This window comes from Leucopleurus acutus (genome assembly GCF_964270905.1).
Source record: "Leucopleurus acutus genome assembly, chromosome: 14".
In the NCBI taxonomy this organism is placed as follows: Eukaryota; Metazoa; Chordata; class Mammalia; order Artiodactyla; family Delphinidae; genus Leucopleurus; species Leucopleurus acutus.
The window spans coordinates 28,171,585-28,190,977 of record NC_139156.1 but is presented as its reverse complement, the minus strand read 5'-3'; the positions used below and the strand labels follow the sequence as shown (position 1 = coordinate 28,190,977).

Sequence of the window (19,393 nt, the reverse complement as noted above, 5' to 3'; positions counted from 1 at the left end):
ACGTTCCTTCTTGTTCGCTGAATCCTGCCCTCTCTCTCCGCCATCAGCTCTGATTTCACATCCTTCCTCCATATTGAGAAATTTTTGTACAGTCACGGCCAGACCCTGTATTTTCCATATAATATTCTGTCCGTATTATCACCTCCTGCTTGGGTGAATTTTACTCAGGTTAGCCTTTAAGGTTTGGTTGAAAACCTGCATCTCCTTTAGTGCTTAAAATCCTCAGGATGGCAGGCTGGGAGTGTCTGAATGAGATGGCTGCAAATCTTGAAGAGGGCAGTGAAGCCATCGGGGGCTGACAGGAAGCCCTCTGGGTAACTCATGAGTTGCCTGGTGGTCCCCACCCCTGTTGCCCAGCCCCAGTTTGGGCCACCTTCTCACCCGGCTCTCAGCAGCCTTCTCACTGAGTCAGCCTTGCCGCTGCTCCAGCCAGCTCTTGAGGCCGCAGCCAGGGTGATGGCTCTAAATCTGATTCTGTTGCTCCCCTCAGTGGAACCCTCCAATGGCTCCTTGTTCTTCTCAGGATAAAGTCCAACCTCTGTAATATGGTTCAAAGGTCCTGCACGGTCTCGCCCCTTCCCACCTCACTGGCCTCTCTGGGCACCTCACTCACTCCCCCTGTGCTGAATTTCTTGCAGCTCCCTAAAGGCCGCCCTCTCCAGAGCCTCCAGCCCTCGGTACTTGCAGTCCCCTCAACCTAACTCTTGCTCCCCCATTTCTCTCCCCCTGGCCAATGCCTATTTATCCGACCTTATTACATCTCACCGTAGACTTCACGAACTCTGATATGCCTTTCCTGATCTTCCCAAGACTATGGTAGGGCCCTTCGCACAGTCTCCCCATCCCCCTGCCCCAGAGTTCACTGCATCACAGCAATTATCACAAGGCAATGTAATGACCTATTTGTCTTCCCAACTAGGTCACGGCAGCCCTGAGATAATGAGCTGTATCTTATTTCTCTTTGTATTCCCTGCATTTATTGAGAGCAAGGACTCAGTGAATGTCCCCTGCATGAATGAATGAGTAAATGAATAAATAAAAGCATATGGTTGGGCCAGAGAAAGCACTGTGACCATACTTTGCAAACATCAGCTCTGCTAAATGGCTATGTACGAGGGAAGGTGAAATCAAAGTAAGTGATATTCAGACAATCTGGAAAAATCGACTGCATATGGCAACCTCAGGCACAAAGTCTCACTGAATTGAAAAGAGCCCTCCCAAGCAGCTCCTTCTTTCTAACAATAAGAAGGGAACCAAGGGATACGGGATTAAAATTGGGAAGAAAGAAAACATCACCTGAGGAGAGAATTTCCTTTTTAAATGGGAAAAGGCATATTTTTCTTCTGTTTCCCTTTTAACCGCAGATTGAGAGATTGCTCAAGTGACAGAAGTAAATCATGTGTTACTCCTGATCTTGAATGGCCTCCTACAGAGGGTGGACTGTCACAGCTAGAGCACCTCTTGTTTTCTGGTGGGTGTGGGAATACTTGCTGAGAGCACCTACTCTGCTCAATGTTAAGAAAGGTCTGGGTGAGTTAGAGGCTGGGGCGCCAGTGGGGGAGGCTGACAAGGTGGGGGGAGGTAGAGCAAGTCGGGGGAAATGGAGCCTCTGCCCTGTCTCACTGAGGCTCCCTGAAATGGGTGATGATGGGTAAAGAACCCCCAGCAAGCCCTGGGGACAGGGTACTTGGGAACCCCAGCACGCCTCGTGGCGGTTTATGAACTTGACTGATGTGTGATGAAAGACTACACATGCCTTCAAAATCTTCAGTGACGTCTACTTTGCTTAATAACACTTTTAGTACAAATGGGTTCGTTCTGGAGAACTCAGTGGAGTGGAGAGTGCTGTGTGTCCCTGGCACAGGGTCAGGACACAGTCATTCCACAGGGGCATCTGCATTACACTTATACGCCCAGAAAATGTTTGAAAGATGCATATTATTTAAAATGCCCATGTATGAAGCAGTGGGACTAGGTGTTTGTGTGTGAAATCCTTTTCTTAATAAGAAACTATTGGCTCTTGTTGAAACAGTCCTCTGGGATTTCAGAAGAATTGGTCACCTGGTCTTGCTATGTAATGATGGATCATTTCAGCCTTTCAGCCATTCATCCAGAAACCTTCACTGGGTACTTACTGTGTTATAGGCTCTCTGCTAGACTCTAGAGATAGTGACTAACCAGCCAGAACCAGTCTCTGGACACAGCGTAGACTGGCACAGAGCCTGCTGGACCTAAACCATACCCTCAGAATCAGAAAATCTTACTGAACACCACTGCATGTACGTACTGCTGCATCAGAGGGTTTACCCCTGGAACAGATGGAGACCATTCTGAGTTGTTCTGAATATGTTTATATTTAAATATGTCTCAGATAATAAAATAGAAAGAATGCTTCATCTGGTGTGAGAGTGGGAACAAAGCCTTTCTAAAGTGTTGCCCCGGGGACTGTGGATTTCAGGCAGGGACTCTCTGGGACTGTTTCACCATCATCTCTTTTTTCCTAGCTGCCCGGGGCTGTACTTTCTTTGGTAAGACTCTGCCTCTATGCCCTGAGTTGGGGCCTCTCCTCTTAGGGGCTGCTGGAGGGGTGCTTCTCTTGAGTTGGAAATTAACCTGGAAAAAAGAAAAAGAAGCTAGGAGAGCACAGGAATCAGTTTTCCATTTCCTAGGATTGAAATTGTCGGAAGACCAGTTTGGACCTTGTTTTACCATGGTTCCGGGTTCTGAGGACAAGGGACCAAGGAGAGTATCACAGCAACCACCCAGAGCAGCATTGGTGGTGTCATACAGGCTTGGCTAACATTCCCCTCAAAGTGGCACATAATCACCGGTGATACATAGGGTATATCGACATGAACTTAATGTACATTTATTTATTTGTAATAGAAAAAATTATATCTACACCTCAACCGTGATTTTACCGATACTGTTGTTCAGCACAAGAACTAAGATTGATGGTGCCACAATAATGCCCTTTACACTGACTCTGTGAATCACAGGCGCTGTGCTCAGGAACGCCAAAGAGTGCCTCAGACCTTCAGAGCTAGACTTTCTGTCATGATTGTTTGGAAACAGAGACAGTAGAGATGATATAGATTGTTAGTATGGACTCTTAAATTCCCAGTGTCCATGTGCATTAATGTACTGTTTCCAGCAGTACATTGAAACTTCCCTTCTGGCCATGCACACAGAGGTAAAGATGCTTCTGACTGACAAGTGTGGTATGTGCTGGTTGTGCAGAAGCCATAGAGCTGTCCCACGAAGGAAAAGGTGACGGTGTGGCACAGTGTTCTAACCACACTCCCCAGAGGCATCCTTGGCTTTCAGGCCCTGGGAACAGTGTGAGCTGCTGAAGCCAGAGGGGAGTTGGAAAACATGTGACAGACAGACCTCTTCACGGGGTTATTTCTTGCCTCTTTCACAACAAACCACAGCCAGCTTTTCTGCTAGCTCTCCCAAAGCGGGAGAAATCAGAGCCAATTACACTGTATTAGTACTATTTCCTATATAGTAATATAAGGATCGAGGAAACGAAAGAAAGAGAGAGAGAGAGAGAGAGAGAGAGAGAGAGAGAGACAACAAAATGAGGGGAGGACAGAGGAAATTAAAGGAGTGGGACATCTGGAAGGCAGTGGGGAAAGCCAAGGGGAAAACACTGGACTCTCGGAGATACTTTAAAGAGTTTTAATTGCAGCATGAAAACCCTCTAGTAAATGATCTTTTTTCTTTTCCCTCAACCAAATGGATCTCTGCTTTATAATGGGAAAAGACTCAGCTGGGATCAATAAATGTATTCTTAGTTGTGACTGTATCTGAGAATTGTATCCAAAAGACAGATTCCCCCCCCTCTGAGTTATATTTGATACAATGATGTGTTATGTTAATTAATTTAAAGGTTATATGACAAAGGAGATGAGATCTTTTGAAGCAGAATTTGTTACTTAAGAGGATTTGTCCTTGTTTGAATTTGCAATTGAATAGACTTGCATGTAGTGCAAGACTTCTGTAAGCAGCTGCATAACAGTCATTTGATTTTAGGGTAGATGAGGAGCAGGGGGATAACAAGAAAAAAGGGAAAGAGGATGCACTGGTAGGGAAATTGGGACCAGGTAACAGGCTGCCAGGGAAGAGTTACTCTGTTCCCTGAATCTGCAAGTAGAAGTCGTTTATATCCTGCAGGAGATGGGAGTGGAGGGGAAAGGGGGAACTGTCTAGAAATTTCAGAGGAATTTTCAAAGGATTTAAGGAGCTCTTGACCTTCATCCTTGTGTTAAAATAAGGGATTATGAACAGAGGTTGTGAGCTTAGCTCGAGGCCCTGTAACAGACTGGCTAAGAAGGCAGTCCTGAAAGCCCCACAGAGGCTGGAATCACGGCTCCCACTTACTCACTGTGTGGTATTGGACAAGTTACTTATGTTCTCTAAGCTTCACTTTCCTCAGCCACAAATGGGGATATGTAGATCTACCTTACAGGATTGTTATGAAGGTTAAATGAGATAATTCTGGAAAGCTCTCAGATAATGTCTGACACATAGTGGCTGTTCAATGAATAGTACCTATAACTATTTGAAAAGGCAAGAAACTTGACTGCACTGAGTTAACAGGGAAAGGAGAGGGAGGGTCTGCTAAGCTCTTGGGATGTATAGAGAAGGAACAGGACAGACTGAGGAGGGAAGACCTGACATGAGAAAAAGGTCCATAGATGCTCATTAACAAGGATGGCATCATTACCTTTTCCTCGTTTGAGAAACCGGAGGATTAGTGTCCATGATCTTTGAGCCTCTTTGCCTCTGAGATCATGATCTAATATGACCAAAGCTAAAAAGGTCCAGGCTGTAGATCAAAACAGTTCTTTGCTTCTCATCCTATCTATAAAAGAAAGCCTTTTGGAGAGCTGAATATTGGAGTGCAGCTGGCTCTTTGCTGAGGTGAGTGGAAAGCAAGGCTGCCTGGGCACATGGGCATCAGAAGGGGGCAGAGTGCCATCTGGTGGTAGTCCTTGCTGACGGCGCAGAAGAACGTAAACCTGTGTATCTGGGCAAGGTCTCTGGGATTTACGAACTAACATTTGTTGAGCACTTTCTACGTGTAAGTCACTGTACTAAAGGCTTTACATGCACTTTCTCATTTCAACCTCTTGTGAAGGAGGCACTATTATTACCAATTTACAGAGGAAGAAACTGAGAATGAGAGCGATCAGGTAGCTTGTCCAAGCTCTGTGGACAAATGAGCTGGATTTAGAATCAGGTAGTGTTTTAATCATTATGCTATGTTAAACAGAAGGAAAAGGAAAAACCAAAAGGAAGTAGGTAAGGATGTAATAGGAGAATGACAGAAGAAAAATTAGCATATGAGAGCAATGAATATTTTTTTAAACGGTGAAAGAGGGAAGCTTGGCAAAGATTAGAACTATACAATCGATTATTTGTAACTCTGTATAAGTGATCTTTATAGTGCTCTGTAAAGGTCAGCCTAACTCACCAGTTTGGGTTCCCCAGGACCCACGGTCACACTCACTGTCTCTGGGTCAAACCTGGGTGCTGTGGCAGTGACAGTGTAGGTACCTGGAAGCAGCAGCCGGAAGTAATCTCCATGGTCACCTAAAAGTCACAAGGATATAACTCAGCCTGCTGATGAGAAATCTGCCCCAGGTGAGGCCTTGATATGAAAAAATGATCTGAGGGTTTTAGCTGACCACAAGCTTGATTTTTCTTAATAGCATGATGAAACTGGCAAAGATCTAAAACAATCATAGGTTGTCATGACGTTGTAAGAGCATGGGCCTCAGCTCCTGGGAAGCAGAAGTTTCACTGTGCTCTGCACTGAGAGTACTGTGTTTAATTTTAGACCCTGTATTTTAACACAAACTCATGTCCAGTAAAGGGTTACTAGGAGAAAGGCCAAAAGATTTATGAATGTTTTGCCTGGTAAAGAGACTAACATGAAATCTCTGTTTCAGTGTTTGAAAAGTCATTGTGAAGAAATGACATCTACTTAAAGAAATAATGAGGACGGAGGCAAAAACTTTTTTGACAAAATATGAGCTACCAGAAAAGAAATGGATTGCTTTATGTCGCGCAGTGTACAACCCGCACCAATGGACATGGTCTGGACAGCCAGCTGTCAGCAGTGTTGTATGTGTGTAACCTTGTATTGAGTGGGGGTGCTCCACTAAAGATCTGAGTTTGAGAACCCTATTTCTAATATTTCTTCCACCACCATCAAAAGGGGAAAATAAAATTGAAAAGAAAGCCTGTTTCTCATGGCAGGGATGTAGCATTTTGGCTAATGACTTTATATCTCTTTAGAATAAATTATGACTGTGCCTTTAAAATTTCTTTTAATTGTACACCAAGGACTAATTGAAATAAATGCAATCAAGAATGAGACAGATAATAAATAATGAGGAAGTCTCTTCTCTGCCCCCTATTAAATGTAATTTACTTTAAAATTCTTTAGCAAAAGCAGTGTGTTTTAATGCATATGTTGGATACTTTGTTATACCCTGGGGGCTGTCATTTTCTTCAATTAGGGGCTCACACCCAGGAGTGGTTAGCTAGCATTGTACCGGAAAGGCCCAATTCCAGATGCAGCTGTTATAAGGGCTTCAGCTATCTTTATCTCTTAGCAACACTGGATGCTTTGCTAAGTAGCATAATGAATGTTAGAAATGAGTTTTTCTGTTACTGAAATAAGTAATTTGTCAATTTCGCATAATGGGTGTTGGAAATGGACTCTTATTGGAGAAATTGGTGATATTCAATGTATGTTGATTGGCTAGAATGAGACATTCCCCACCCTTGCATGAATAGGGTATAAGAATCTACGGGCAGTCAGAGGGCAGACAGGAGAAGCAAGAAGAACTACAACCCTGCAGCCTGTGGAACAAAGACCACATTCACAGAAAGACAGACAAGATGAAAAGGCAGAGGGCTATGTGCCAGATGAAGGAACAAGGTTAAACCCCAGAAAAACAACTAAATGAAGTGGAGATAGGTAACCTTCCAGAAAAAGAATTCAGAATAACGATAGTGAAGATGATCCAGGACCTCGGAAAAAGAATGGAGGCAAAGGTCGAGAAGATGCAAGAAATGTTTAACAAAGACCTAGAAGAATTAAAGAACAAACAAACAGAGATGAACAATACAATAACTGAAATGAAAACTACACTAGAAGGAATCAATAGCAGAATAACTGAGGCAGAAGAATGCATAAGTGACCTGGAAGACAGAATGGTGGAATTCACTGCTGTGGAACAGAATAAAGAAAAAAGAATGAAAAGAAATGAAGACACCCTAAGAGACCTCTGGGACAACATTAAACGCAACAACATTCACATTATAGGGGTCCCAGAAGGAGAAGAGAGAGAGAAAGGACCTGAGAAAATGTTTGAAGAGATTATAGTCGAAAACTTCGCTAACATGGGAAAGGAAATAGCCACCCAAATCCAGGAAGTGCAGAGAGTCCCATACAGGATAAACCCAAGGAGAAGCATGCCGAAACACATAGTAATCAAATTGGCAAAAATTAAAGACAAAAATTATTAAAAGCAGCTAGGGAAAAATGACAAATAACATACAAGGGAACTCCCATAAGGTTAACAGCTGATTTCTCAGCAGAAACTCTACAAGCCAGAAGGGAGTGGCATGAGATACTTAAAGTGATGAAAGGGAAGAACCTACAACCAAGATTACTCTACCCAGCAAGGATCTCATTCAGATTTGATGGAGAAATCAAAAGCTTTACAGACAAGCAAAAGCTAAGAGAATTCAGCACCTCCAAACCAGCTCTACAACAAATGCTAAAAGAACTTCTCTAAGTGGGAAACACAAGAGAAGAAAAGGACCTACAAAAAAAAAAAACTCAAAACAATTAAGAAAATGGCAATAGGGACATACATATCGATAATTACCTCAAATGTGAATGGATTAAATGCTCCAACCAAAAGACACACACTCACTGAATGGATACAAAAACAAGACCCATATATATGCTGTCTACAAGAGACCCACTTCAGACCTAGGGACACATACAGACTGAAAGTGAGGGGATGGAAAAAGATATTCCATGCAAATGGAAATCAAAAGAAAGCTGGAGTAGCAATACTCATATCAGATAAAATAGACTTTAAAATAAAGAATGTTACAAGAGACAAGGAAGGACACTACATAATGATCAAGGGATCAATCCAAGAAGAAGATATAACAATTATAAATATATATGCACCCAACATAGGAGCACCTCAATACACAAGGCAAATGCTAACACTCTAAAAGAGGAAATCGACAGCAACACAATAATAGTGGGAGACTTTAACACCTCACTTACACCAATGGACAGATCATCCAAACAGAAAATTAATAAGGAAACAGAAGCTTTAAATGACACAATAGGTCAGATATATTTAATTGATATTCATAGGACATTCCAACCAAAAACAGCAGATTACACTTTCTTTCAAGTGCGCACGGAATATTCTCCAGGATAGATCACATCTTGGGTCACAAATCAAGCCTCAGTAAATTTAAGAAAATTGAAATCATACCAAGCATCTTTTCTGAGCACAACACTATGAGATTAGAAATGAATTACAGGGAAAAATCATAAAACACACAAACACATGGAGGCTAAACAATACGTTACTAAATAACCAAGAGATCACTAAAGAAATCAAAGAGGAAATCAAAAAATACCTAGAGACAAATGACAATGAAAACACGATGATCCAAAACCTATGGGATGCAGCAAAAGCAGTTCTAAGAGGGAAGTTTATAGCTATAGAAGCCTACCTCAAAAACAAGAAAAATCTCAACTAAACAATCTAACTTTACACCTAAATGAACTAGAGAAAGAAGAACAAACAAAACCCAAAGTTAGCAGAAGGAAAGAAATCATAAAGATCAGAGCAGAAATAAATGAAATAGAAACTAAGAAAACAATAGCATAGATCAATAAAACTAAAAGCTGCTTCTTTGAGAAGATAAACAAAATTGATAAACCATTAGCCAGACTCATCAAGAAAAAGAGGGAGAGGACTCAAATCAATAAAATTAGAAATGAAAGGAAGTTACAACAGACACCACAGAAATACAAAGCATCCTAAGAGACTACTACAAGCAACTCTATGCCAATAAATTGGACAACCTGGAAGAAATGGAAAAATTCTTAGAAAGGTATAACCTTCCAAGACTGAACCAGGGAGAAATAGAAAATATGAACAGACCAATCACAAGTAATGAGATTGAAACTGTGATTAAAAATCTTCCAACAAACAAAAGTCCAGGACCAGATGGCTTCACAGGTGAATTCTATCAAACATTTAGAGAAGAGCTAACACCCATCCTTCTCAAACTCTTCCAAAAAATTGCAGAGGAAGGAACACTCCCAAACTCATTCTATGAGACCCCCATCACCCTGATACCAAAACCAGACAAAGATACTCCAAAAAAAGAAAATTACAGACCAATGTCACTGATGAATATAGATGCAAAAATCCTCAACAAAATACTAGCAAACAGAATCCAACAACACATTAAAAGGATCATACACCGTGATCAAGTGGGATTTATCCCAGGGATGCAAGAATTATTCAATATATGCAAATCAATCAATGTGATACACCATATTAACAAACTGAAGAATAAAAAACCTATGATCATCTCAATAGATGCAGAAAAAGCTTTTGAGAAAATTCAACACCCATTTATGATAAAAAGTCTCCAGAAAGTGGGGATAGAGGGAACCTACCTCAACATAATAAAGGCCATATATGACAAACCCACAGCAAACATCATTCTCAATGGTGAAAAACTGAAAGCATTTCCTCTAAGATCAGGAACAAGACAAGGATGTCCACTCTCACCACTATTTTTCAACATAGTTTTGGAAGTCCTAGTCACGGCAATCAGAGAAGAAAAAGAAATTAAAGGAATAAAAATTGGAAAAGAAGAAGTAAAACTGTCACTGCAGATGAAAAAAAAAAAAAAAAGAGAATCCTAAAGATGACACCAGAAAACTACTAGAGCTAATCAATGAATTTGGTAAAGTTGCAGGATACAAAATTAATGCACAGAAATCTCTTGCATTCGTATACACTAATGATGAAAGATCAGAAAGAGAAATTAAGGAAATAATCCCATACACTATTGCAACAAAAATAATAAAATACCTAGGAATAAACCTACCTAAGGAGGTAAAAGACCTGTACTCAGAAAACTATAAGACACTGATGAAAGAAATCAAAGATGATACCAACACATGGAGAGATATACCATGTTCTTGGATTGGAAGAATCAATATTGTGAAAATGACTATACTACACAAACCAATCTACAGATTCAATGCAATCCTTATTAAATTACCAATGGCATTTTTTACAGAACTAGAACAAAAAATCCTAAAATTTGTATGGAGACACAAAAGACCCCAAATAGCCAAAGCAGTCTTGAGGGAAAAAAGCGGAGCTGCAGGAATCAGACTCCCTGACTTCAGACTATACTATAAAGCTACAGTAATCAAGACAATATAGTACTGGCACAAAAACAGAAATACAGATCAATGGAACAAGATAGAAAGCCCAGAGATAAACCCATGCACCTATAGTCAACTAATCTATGACAAAGGAGGCAAGGATATACAATGGAGAAAAGACAGTCTCTTCAATAAGTGGTGCTGGGAAAACTGGACAGCTACATGTAAAAGAATGAAATTAGAACACTCCCTAATGCCATACACAAAAATAAACTCAAAATGGATTAGAGACCTAAATGTAAGACCAGACACTATAAAACTCTTAGAGGAAAACATAGGAAGAACACTCTTTGACATAAATCACAGCAAGATCTTTTTTTGATCCACCTCCTAGAGTAATGGAAATAAAAACAAAAATAAACAAAGGGGAGCTAATGAAACTTCAAAGCTTTTGCACAGCAAAGGAAACCATAAACAAGACGAAAAGACAGCCCTCAGAATGGGAGAAAATATTTGCAAATGAATCGTCAGACAAAGGATTAATCTCCAAAATATATAAACAGCTCATGCAGCTCAATAGTAAAAAAACAAACAGCCCAATCCAAAAATGGGCAGAAGACCTAAATAGATATTTCTCCAAAGAAGACATACAGATGGCCAAGAAGCACATGAAAAGCTGCTCAACATCACTAATTATTAGAGAAATGCAAATCAGCACTACAATGAGATATCACCTCACACCAGTTAGAATGGGCATCATCAGAATATCTACAAACAACAAATGCTGGAGAGGGTGTGGAGAAAAGGGAACCCTCTTGCACTGTTGGTGGGAATGTAAATTGATACAGCCACTATGGAGAACAGTATGGACGTTCCTTAAAAAAGTTAAAATAGAATTACCATATGATCCAGCAATCCCACTCCTGGGCATATACCCAGAGAAAACCATAATTCAAAAAGATACATGGACCCCAATGTTCATTGCAGCACCATTTACAATAGCCAGGTCATGGAAGCAACCTAAATGCCCATCGACAGATGAATGGATAAAGAAGATGTGGTACATATATACAATAGAATATTACTCAGCCATAAAAAGGAACGAAAATGGGTCATTTGTTGAGACATGGATGGATCTAGAGACTGTCACACAGAGTGAAGTAAGTCAGAAAGAGAAAAACAAATATCATACATTAACTCATATATGTGGAACCTAGAAAAATGGTACAGATGAACCAGTTTACAGGGCAGAAATTGAGACACAGATGTAGAGAACAAATGTATGGACACAAGGGGGAAAGCAGGGGTGGGGGTGGGTTAAATTGGGTGATTGGGATTGACCTGTATACACTGATGTGTATAAAATGGATGACTAATAAGAACCTGCCATATAAAAAAATAAATACTATAAAATTCAAAAAAAAAAAAAAGAATCTATGGGACTTCCCTGGTGGCGCAGTGGTTAAGAATCTGCCTGCCAATGCAGGGGACATGGGTTTGAGCCCTAGTCCAGGAAGATCCCACATGCCACGGAGCAACTAACCTCGCGAGCCACAACTACTGAGCCCGCATGCCAGGAACTACTGCAGCCCGCGTGGAGCCCGTGCTCTGCAACAAAGAGAAGCCAGCACAGTGAGAAGCTCACGCACCACAACGAAGAGTAGCCACTGCTTGCCGCAACTAGAGAAAGCCCACGCACAGCAAGGAAGACCCTACGCAGCCAAAAAATAATAATAAATAAATAAATAAATAAATTTAAAATAAAGAATCTAGCAGGCCCTGAAGCTCTTACAGATTCCAAAGGTTGGTTCCCTATACAGTCCTGGCTCCAGTCACTGGGCTGGAGGATTCTGGTGTCTGATGCTTGACTGTGGGGCTACAGAATTCTGCCTTTAGAATGTTGTTGCCTTTGCCTTGAATGAACTGTTCATGTAAGACGTGTTGGGATCACCTTAAAGAATATAAGTTATCATCTTAAAGCTGAGATTCATCTAGTTTAAACAGACTGTCTGAGCTGTAAGATGCCTGCTTGGTAAAGCCTGCACAGTGAAATGTGGCTGAGCATGCTGGTATCAAGGCTGGGGGAGGGAGGCAAATCTCACCTGCTCCTAACCACTGGGAGCTACTGCTCTACATTAAAAACCAAACAAACAACCCCAAACCTGATCAAATTGGGCTGGGGCAGTTGGCAACACCATTGTGCCGTGAGATATTCTGTACCATTCTAGAAGGTTCCAAGTTGGCTCCGAGATCTGCCCCCACCATCAATCTTGCCCTGCAGCGAGCCTATGGAATGCCTTTTACTAACTCTTCCCTGAACGGAGGTGTAGAGAAATGCCTGGCTCAGGGACAAGACTAAACATCAGTTTTACAGTCTTTTTTTTTCTAGCCCATTCCATACCAGTATGTGAGCTATTAATAACCTCAAACCCAGGAAACACCCCTAACAAAGCTGTATGAGGCAGTGACTCCTGAATGCTGAGAGAGATGTTACATTTACATCTTCCTGGCCCTTGCCTCTTAATTCCTGTCCTCAATCCTGTTATCCTTCCTTCCTCCAATCCACCACCCCCCCCCGTGTCCTTGATGTCCCTGCTGGTCTCACTGGCTTACAAATTGGCCTCCTGATTAGGCTGAAGACGGTGAGGGAGTGAAAGCTTCCTTCTCACCCCACTAAGCAGTGGCCACCTACCTGAAGTGACATCATGGTTAATCCCACTGACAGAAATGACAGCGTCCGCAAGATTATTATAATTCTCATCGCGCACCATTCCCTTGATGCCTTGGTGTACCTGTAGGAAAGTTTATAGTGTATAGTTATGCTCATAAAACCTTTGTGCTGTGTTTGAGAGTCCACAAAGCCCTTTCCCATGTGTTTCTGCACTTGATCTTCACAAAGATTATGGTGATAGACCCTTGACTGGTCTCTCTGGTCTCATCCCGATCCCCAATAATCTCAATAGAGCAGTCAGAGTGATCCTGTTAAAATCTAAGTCAAATCATGTCACTAATCTACTTTCTATCTCTATGAATTTGACTACTCTTGATATCTCATGTAAGTAAAATTATACCATATTTGTTTTTTGGGGGACTGGCTTATTTCACCTAGCATAATGTCCTCAAGGATCATCCATGTTGTAACATATGACAGAATTTCCTTCTTTTTTAAGGCTGTATGCCCATTGTGTATCTATACCACATTTCATTTATCCCTTCATCCATCAATGGACACTTGGGTTGCTTTCACCTTTTGGCTACTGTGAACAATGCTGCTATGAACATGCATATACAAATATCTCTTTGAGATTATGCTTTCAGTTCTTCTGAATATATACCCAGAAGTGGTTTTGCAGGATCATATGGCAGCTCTATTTTTAATTTTTTCAGGAACCACCACACTGTTTTTCATAGTGGCTACACCATTTTACATTCCCACCAACACTGCACCAGGGTTCCAATTTTTCCACATCCTTGCCAACACTTGCTATTTTCTGTCATTGTTTGTAAATTTGTTTTTCTTATAGCAGCCATCCTAATGAGTGTGAGGTGGTATTTCACTGTGGCTTTGATTTACATTTCCCTCAGGATTTTGAGCATCTTTTCATCTACTTGTTGTGGCCTTGCATTTGCAATTGTGACTTCATCAGGGAGCCCCTTTTCCCCTAGATATTTTTGTGGTTTACTCCCTTACCTCCTTTTTTTTTTTTGCGGTACGCCGGCCTCTCACTGTTGTGGCCTCTCCCGTTGCGGAGCACAGGCTCCGGACCCGCAGGCTCAGCAGCCATGGCTCACGGGCCCAGCCGCTCCGCGGCATGTGGGATCTTCCCGGACCAGGGCACGAACCCGTGTCCCCTGCATCGGCAGGCGGACTCTCAACCACTGCGCCACCAGGGAAGCCCCCCTTACCTCCTTTAAATCTGTTTAAATGTCACTTTCTCTGTAAGGCCTTCTTCATAGCATTTTGCATTTAACATGTTATAAAATTTATTTTAGTTTTTCTTTATTGTCTGTCTCTCCTCACTAGAATATAAGCTGCATATATACAGAGATATTTGTTGTTTGTTTACTCTTCTTTTTAAAATTAATTAATTTATTTGTTTTTATTTTTGGCTGTGTTGGGTCTTCCTTGCTGCGTGCGGTCTCTCTCTAGTTGCGGTGAGTGGGGGCTACTCTTCGTGGGCTTCTCATTACGGTGGCTTCTCTTGTTGCACAGCACGGGCTCCAGGCGCACAGGCTTCAGTAGTTGTAGCACTGGGGCTCAGTAGTTGTGGTTCGTGGGCTCTGGAGCGCAGGCTCAGGTAGTTGTGGCGCACGGGCTTAGTTGCTCCACAGCATGTGGGATCTTCCCAGGACAGGGCTCGAACCCATGTCGCCTGCATTGGTAGGCGGATTCTTAACCACTGCACCACCAGGGAAGCCCTGTTTGTTTACTCTTAATCCTGAGCATATAGTACAGTCTCTGACAGATAGTTGTGCTCAACAATGTTGAATGAATTAATTTCACTGGTAGAGAAGCTGAGATCTATTGTAATGAGTCAGAGCAAAAGTCAGACCTGAGTCACACAAAATACCTTGCCTACCGTCAGAAAACACTTCCCTTTCTGTAACCAGGAGAGTTAAGGAATGGGATTTACCTGTTCCAAGAATTGAATTAGGGCTTCCCGATTACTCAGCCACTCGCGCTGTAATTCCTCTTGCCGCGGAAACTTGTCACAACTCAGTTCCAGTGTGATCTCAAAACAGTTGGTATGGAGGTAATTAAAGTCTTGCATTCCTAAGTGAAAGAGGGCAGTGGCAGATTTGTACAACCAGGTTCCCACCCAACACCCCATGCCAAATACAGATTGCTGGGGCTTAACCCCAGGGTTCTGATTCAGTATGTATTCAGTGAACATTTACATTTCTAACAAGTTTCCAGGTGACGCTGATGATGCTGGTCTAGAGACCATACTATCATTTTGATACAAACTTCATGATCTTGGAATTGCACCCCTTTAATTTAGGGTAATGATTCTCAGTGGAGGCAGTGGGTCATGCTTTCCCAGAGGATGGGAAGGGAAAAGGAGGAACAAGTATAATTCAAAAAAGTATATTTTATATTTTAAATTTGGGAGGGGGTACTTATTGCTTTCCTAATGCAAACTAAAGAAAGTAAAGTTCAATCTTCTTGCCTGGGCTTAAATTAACAGTAAACTATTTGGTAGATATTGGTAGATGTAGTAAAGTGACAAGGAAGATGATTCTTAAATCTGTTACCTAGTCTTATAAACTTCCAGTAATACATAATCCTACTTGATGTTCCACAGGAATATTAAAGGTAAGGTGTTTTAAAAAAAATTATCGTATTTGTTTAGTGATTTTTAAACTTTCCATAACAAAAGGTAATAAATGTATATCTGTCTTTGAAAAAAAGAAATCTTCTTGCCTTGGGTTCAAGTGAGTTTTCAGCCATGATAAGTCTACCGCCTTCCCAGTACATGATGACTCCCTCACCTTCCTCCTGCCCACTCCCCATAGGACCAGCCATCAGCTCAGCCCTCTCCAGTGAGTTTTCTACTACCTGGGCTCTGACAGGTCAGATGTGAGAAGATGGGGAAAGACAGCTGCTGCAACATGATTCCTAAGAGAACCTAGCTTCCTGCTTCAGCTTCCTCCCTAACCTTAGGGTCCCTATCTACTGAAGGTCTGTGAACAGAGGTTCTATCTTGACCCTCAGTGATGGGAAAAGCCCAGGGAATAGAGAGAGAAGCCTCTTGCTGGAGGTTTCTGCTATGTTATCAATGGCCACTGTCCACAGCAAACCCCTTCTGATGGGAGATGGGTAGGCAGGGTACAGAGAGCACATATCAGAGGAACTGTTTGTGTCCAGGCCAGCATCTCTCCTTCTTTGGTACATGAGGCATACCTCATGTTACTACGGAAAAACCTTAACATCTATAAACCAGGCATTTCCAAATCCTCTATGTGCTTTATTTAATACTTACATCAGAATTACAATGCAAGTAGTGTTATTCTTAAAGTATAGATGAGGAAACTGAAGCACAGAGAAGTTAAGTAATTAGCCTGAAGCCACATAACTGGTGAATGGGCAAGCCTGGTTTCAGCCCAGTGTACCCTTAGAACCCATGCTCTTAACCACTTGACTGCATTATTCCCTTCCTATGCCCTAATCCACTATGTAAACCACCAGTTTTAATGGACCACAAGGTGTCCAGACCTCCATTTTTTTTTTTTTTTTTTTTTTTTTTGCGGTACGCGGGCCTCTCACTGTTGTGGCCTCTCCCGTTGAGCAGCACAGGCTCCGGATGCGCAGGCCCAGCGGCCATGGCTCACGGGCCCAGCCGCTCCGCGGCATGTGGGATCTTCCCAGACCGGGGCACGAACCCGCGTCCCCTGCATCGGCAGGCGGACTCTCAACCACTGCGCCACCAGGGAAGCCCCAGACCTCCATTTTAAAGAATCACAAGATGATGTTAAATGCTAACTTAAGACTTCCCATTTTTCAGATCTCTACTTGGATGCAAAATAGCATTCCTATCATTTCTCTGTGAAAAAGAATGATAATTTAAATGGAGAAACGAACCCCATTCTACTTCAGCTTACAGCACTCTTGTGCTTAGCACTCTTCTTACCCTTGCTGAGAGAATACCAGGAAGCCCCATTGGTGATGCCATCTGAGAAGTAATCCCCACAGTTCCAACCTTGGTGCATCCATCCATGTGCATAGGAGTAGACCTTGGCCAGCTACAGGTAAAGCAGGTGGAAAACGACCTTGAGTATCCCCAACTCATGTGGCAATGCTCATACTCAGAAGCAGGGTGAGGCCAAGAACCCCACTAGGTATAACAACTGATTATTTGCTTTAGCGAAAGAAAATACCAGAAGGAATAGAGAGATGGGTTGTGTGTGCATGGAGTAGACTAGAGTTAGGAGACCTATCTTCTGATTTTCCCACTATCTTGGGCCTAAATTTCTTCAAGTGCAAAGTGAGGGGTAGCACTCGATAATGTATAAGCTCCCCTCTAGGTGTACCTCAGTGAGGTGTACCTCATTTTCCAGCCGAGTTTTATAAGAGAAATCAAGAAGCAAGAAAGATAGGGCTTTGTGACAAAAAGAATTATGTATTGGGGGTGAGAGATGTGTGTTGGAAAGAGAGGAATATATTCAAAATCTCTATAATTCTCTTTCATTACTATTTTATAATAGTGGACAAAATGAGATTACTAGAGAAGAAAATATAATAGTATACTTGCTTTGCAAAGCAACAACTGGTGTTATTCTCTGTGTAATTCATTAACTGTTGAATTAATAATGTTATCATTATAGGGGAATTCCCTGGCAGTCCAGTGGTTAGGACTCCACACTTTCAAGGCTGGGGCCCAGGTTCGGTCCCTGGTCGGAGAACTAAGATCCTGCAAGCCACGAGGTACAGCCCAAAAAAAGAAAAAAATTGAGATACTAAGTAATGTTATTGTTATATTAATTATATATTATTAATAATATTAACTATAAAATAACTCATCTGTTAATTTTATTCTATTGCTGTTTTGAACTATTATGTAAACCTTTTTCATGTGCATGGTCTATTTTTCATTAATATAGCCATATTACCATAAAACCGTAAATTAGAGCCCCCAAATTCACATTTAATGCTCTAGCTTACCACCAGCACTATTAGGCTTTTGGCATATTTCTTGCTTGTCATTAGCTTAAGTATTTTTTAAAATTTTGGTAACTGTACTGTAAAAAGCTTTCCTATTTATTTACTTTTTCATGAATTTATGGCTTATCACTCAAAACAAAATGTAATATACTAGATTGTAAGCTCTTAACGAGCAGGAGGTATTTTCAATCATTTTCTGTTTGTTCATTCCTAACAGGGTCCTGTGTTACTGATTTGACCTCAGTCACACTCCTAAGCCCCAAGTTCCTCTGGCTGGACAGGCAGCCATTCTGCATACCTTCTGAAAAAGTGTGTCATCAGGCGTGGGGGTATTGGCAGTGCGGCGGAAACCTCGGACCCGGTGCTCAAGGGACTTGTCATATGGGTAATTGGCCACCACTGCCCCTCCATGGAGATTGGCTGAAAGGACAAAGTTGAAGGAGCGGATCCACTGGATCACTGCCTGGGTCTCGGGTTCCACCTGAGGAGAGATGAGAGCTTGGCGGTGAAGCTGCAACTGAAGCCAGATGGCTGTTTACATGAGTTTGTCGGGTTGTGGCCTGAGAGGATGGCATGTCTGAATAAAGCAAAGAGAATCCTACCAGATATGAGAAGTGCAGATGGGGAAATTTTGATCTTTTGTGTGATAGTTTAACAAATTAAGTGAATGGAACACTTGTTTAAAATGAAATCTCATATGGAAACCAAGTATTCAATAGCTAAAAAGAGGTCATCTAGGGCAGTGAAACTATTGTGCATGATGCAAAATGGTAGATACATGATACATTTGTGAAAACCCACAGAATATACAACATGAAGAGTGAACCCTAATGTAAACTATGGACTTTTGGGTGATGATGACAAGTCGATGTAGGTTTATCCTTGTAATAAATGTACCCCTCTGGTGGGAGATGTTGATAATGGGAAGCAGGGAATATATGGTAATATTCTGTACTTTCCACTCAATTTTGCTGTGAACCTAAAACTGCTCAAAAATGAAGTCTATCAAAAAAAAAAAAGAGAGAGAGGGAGAAAAAGAGCAGTTTGAAGAGGGGTAACATAAATTGGAGAGCGCAGAGTCCCAGTTTGGCCTCTCTCTGGCAACAAAAAAGGGTCCTCCAATTTACCCACTATTCCAGTAGCTTCTGGAGCTCCTCTGCAGAAATTTAGGGTTCTAGTAAATATATCTGAAAATTGTTGGTTTACAGCAATGGTTTTCAACCTCCTCCTTCCCCCAACACATCTGCTGTGTTGTTGAC

General features: G+C 41.7%; 1 protein-coding gene across 1 annotated transcript in view; it reads right to left on the bottom strand.

The window, feature by feature from the left end:
* Positions 1-1,785: 1,785 nt before the first annotated feature.
* CPN1 (carboxypeptidase N subunit 1) overlaps positions 1,786-19,393 on the bottom strand; it is a 30,028-nt gene continuing 12,420 nt past the window's right edge. Inside the window, exons 4-9 of the mRNA XM_082853999.1 lie at positions 18,433-18,615; positions 17,104-17,215; positions 15,106-15,245; positions 13,164-13,263; positions 5,483-5,601; positions 1,786-2,613 (exon numbers count right to left, since the gene is read on the bottom strand). Coding sequence (XP_082710125.1) covers positions 2,455-2,613; positions 5,483-5,601; positions 13,164-13,263; positions 15,106-15,245; positions 17,104-17,215; positions 18,433-18,615 — 813 coding nt within the window. The 3' untranslated portion in view covers positions 1,786-2,454. The remainder of the gene's footprint in view (positions 2,614-5,482; positions 5,602-13,163; positions 13,264-15,105; positions 15,246-17,103; positions 17,216-18,432; positions 18,616-19,393) is intronic.